The 3989-nt window shown below is 35.2% G+C and overlaps 1 protein-coding gene across 2 annotated transcripts in view; it reads left to right on the top strand.

The window, feature by feature from the left end:
- Positions 1-1730: 1730 nt before the first annotated feature.
- Positions 1731-3989, top strand: part of LOC149414100 (uncharacterized) — a 45511-nt gene continuing 43252 nt past the window's right edge. For both annotated transcript variants that reach the window (XM_089643693.1, XM_089643692.1), the window contains exon 1: positions 1731-2143. In XM_089643693.1, coding sequence (XP_089499819.1) covers positions 2027-2143 — 117 coding nt within the window. In that variant the 5' untranslated portion in view covers positions 1731-2026. The remainder of the gene's footprint in view (positions 2144-3989) is intronic.

The raw sequence follows: 3989 nt of genomic DNA, 5'->3' as shown, positions 1-3989 counted from the left end.
TGGTGCCACCGCCAGCAGCTAGCAACAATAAATAAATCCCGGGTAGGTACGTATGATTATTTCTTTACAGAAAAAATTGTGTTTTTATTTGAAATTATTCCGATAACGTTTAACAGTATTTTCGTTAAATGATCCGAATACACCGGTAATTATATTGTCCATCAAATCCGGAGAACGAGTGAATTTTGGCTTTTTCTCGTGATTGAAGTCATGAAATGGAATTGAGAATAGCTCAACGATCCGAGAATTACTTAAATACTGTTATTTTGGCTGTTGCTAAATTGATGATAACATTATTTTAATCAGAGGGGAAAAGTTGAGATAGTCGCCTCTGAGGAAATGGCTGCAAAAGCTGTGCATAGAAATAATGGACCTGTGATGGGTTGAATATTATTCGGAAATAATACAAGTTGGATATTAAATATAGATGAAAAAACACGAAAACATAGACTGGAATAATAATAAGAATTTATTAGTCAATTATTAAAAGAAGACGACACAAAACGCTCGACAATAAAGTTAAAAATATTTTTGTGCGTTTTTAGCGGCAGGAATGAGAACTGCAATAATAGTTACTACTAAAAGAGCAAATTATTGTAGCATGTAAATTTCTTAGTATGGTACACGCTCTTGTAGTGCTAAAAATATAAAACTTTTTGTCGCACACTTCGGAAAAAGGCTTCCCACACAATTAGTTTTTTTTGATAATATTTTGTGGAAACTGCGCAATGAATGATATATGCTGGGTATAATTTCCATATAACTGGGGAAAAAAATAATTACATAAATTCGAAATATAATTAATTAATCTCGGGAAATTTTGGAGTGTTGAAAACAACATGATTTCGTTCAAAAACTAATTTGAATGAAGCAAGGAGAAGGAAAGACATGAGTTGTATTGGTTCATTGTTTACCCCGACACGGCTTGATTGTTAGTGAGATAAAACTTCAAAAATATTATGCGCAATGTGAAAATTTTTGCCAAAAATTATAAATCTATTTAAATAAAAATGTTCGTTTGTTCAAAATCTTAAGCCTCCAAAAGTTCTTCAATGATAGCTTTTAAATTGTGACATAACGTTGCATTCGAATACGCGTGTGTTTTTATGTACCTATATTATATAGATATCACCTGTGACAGGCAAAAACATTTATTTTAATTCTGTTGGACGTAAAAGTAACACCCACTATTATTTCTCTATCTGCACAGACAGAATGAGCCACAGCAATGCGTAGCGGGGAACTGCTGGTGATTGAATAATTAAGAAAACGGATTTACAGTTGATTTCGGCTTCATGAGAACGGGTTCTTTTTCATACTCATTTCTGTGTCGACTCGCACGTGAAGCATCTGTTTTTCTTCCTTCATAATCCGGATCTTTTCAAGACCTGCATTATTTAATCGCTTCATAGCACCCCCACCTTAAGCCGCCTCACATCGCTACCCAACCGAATTAAAATAATTTATTCCCCTGTCTACGTTTACACTGTATAGGATTATAATAATAATAATACAGGAAGAGGTTTAGATAATCTCAATCCTATTTGCATTCATATCTACGTAGAGCGTTTGTTAAGCATTTTAACGATATTTGTATGTAAGATTTTCACAAAATGCAATGTAAATTATATTATGTACTCAAAATTATGGGGAAATTTTGAATCCAATTCTAGGGAAAAAGATTTTTTGGGCATCATTGAAGAAAAGAGACACAACACAAATATGGCCGCTGCTTCTGAACTGCATCGAGTTCACATAATCTAATAGGTATTTTGATTTTTGACAGCTTTATTCTGTTTTAAATCCAAGTGAGTTTTGTTTATGAATTAAGACGCCAATAATAATATCAATCTCAATTCAAAATGAGGACTATGCCTTTAATACAGTGAGAAACAACTTCGCCAAATAATATGTTGTGTTTGTTTACGTTGACGGCCCGTATAAACTTTCGTCGTATTTGTGCTTCTGGCCACGTAATGTCGGCGATTTTGAGGTGAAAGTGTTGCGGAAGGATCAATCCATCGCCATGGATAAAAAGAAGCAGAAGAAAACTGTGATTAAGCGAAAGACTGGAGATGAAAATGTCGGAAACGACGCGGAAGTCAAGAAACAAAAATCTGTGAAGAAAGTCGACGAATCAAAGGTTTGTGAAATAAAACGAAGTATCTCTTATTACTCGTTGTTTTATAATATTGTACTGTGTTTGGATTATTGAGTCTTTGCTTTTCATTAATTCAGTAAGAAATCAAAGCGATATATACCTAAATACTCTTAGTTGTCTAAAGTCATGGTGCTTGAAAGAGAGAGTACGAAAGCAGTGTGCAATATAGTTGTTGCTGAGGAATACTTGGAGCAGGTGGAGGAGTTTGTGTATTTAGGAAGTATGTTCTAGAGAGATGGGAAGGCTGACAGAGATATTGAAAGAAGGGGAAATGCAGGTAACTCCATTCATGGAGTGTCACCATAACATGCAGCAGTCAGCAATGGAGTGCTGGTACCGATCCTGATGTATGGAAGTGAGGCATGGAACTGGCAGAGGAAGAATGAAAGTAGACTGAATGCTATAGAAATGAGATCCCTAAGACGTATGTGTGGTAAAACCATGTATGATCGTGTGAGAAATGAAAAAATACAATTACACATAATGTATGTACGTAAATGTATAATGTAAACGTAATATGCATAAATGTATAAACTTATAGTGGACGTAACTCACAGTATGATCGTGTGAGAAATGAAACAATACAATTATACGTGGAGATCCGCAAAGACTGCGAGGCTGATGTAAGCGTAATGAGTAAGATTAAGAAAGGGACGCTTAGGTGGATAGCGCATGTAGAGCGAATGAACTGAATTCGTTTCCTTCTTTCCATAGATTACAGATACCGCTCTTTACTCGCAAGCATTATAATATAATTTTTTTTTTTTTTTTTTTTTTTTATATTAACTCCACACAGGAGGCCCTGAAGAAAATAATTTCCCTCAGGGCCTATGTCATCTTTGGGGATGCTGTGTGGAGGGTCTTTTTTTGGAGAGGAAGGAGTGAACACGGGTCTTGAAGAGTCCCATGTTGTAGGAGGGAGGAAACACAGAGGCCGGCAGTTCGTTCCACAGCCGAGCTGTTGAACTTAAGAACGAATCGTAGAAGCGACCCGTTCTCATGTGACAAGTGTCAACTGTGTACAAATGTTGGGCGCGCGTTTGGCGTGTATCCCGACTACGCACCGGTGCCGAAGGGATCAATGACGCTAGTTCCTCAGAGCATCTTCCATTGTAATACCGATAGAACAAGGACAGCATACCTACCTGACGCCTGTGCTCTAAAGATTGCAGTCCGTTTGTTAAGATTGGGGAATCTATCAAACGGACCGCCCGTTTCTGCACAGAGTCAAGGGTCAATTATAAGAATACTATCAGATATATTTTTAGAAAATTAATTTTATAAAATATATTATGATAAAACTATACTAACAGACTGAACGATTAGTCATAATAGACCCGATATAGTTTTACATAACAAAATTAAAAAAATAACTTATATCATTGATGTCGCTATTCCAAATTCTTGTAATATTAAAAAATCTGTTAATGAAAAATAAGAAAATACACAGATTTAACAAATGAGATAAAAAGAATTTGGCATTCTCAGATTATAAAAATATTACCATTCGTTATTTCGGCTACTGGCATTATACCTAGCTCTCTTATTAAAAATTTAGGCTTATTAGATCTATCAAAAAATTTATATTTAAAGATGCAAAAGTCGGTCATTTTGAATACATGTAGGATAACGAAAGATTTTTTAAAATATTCATATTGAGGCATAATCAGTAGGATTTATATGCCCTGTTAGGAGTTCTACCGAGCCGAACCCTCTGATATGAAAATATCTGGAGACGGTGAATTATTTTCCCATTTGATCTCTGGTGAGTTGACGTGTTGTTCTTGTATTGTTTGTATTTATTATGCTTATATAATGCACTTGCACA

The sequence above is a fragment of the Hesperophylax consimilis genome, chromosome 20 (assembly GCF_061612785.1).
Source record: "Hesperophylax consimilis isolate HC1 chromosome 20, BYU_Hcon_1.0, whole genome shotgun sequence".
Classification (NCBI taxonomy): domain Eukaryota; kingdom Metazoa; phylum Arthropoda; class Insecta; order Trichoptera; family Limnephilidae; genus Hesperophylax; species Hesperophylax consimilis.
Note: the sequence above shows the minus strand (reverse complement) of the source record. Positions and strands in the feature narration are given on the sequence as shown.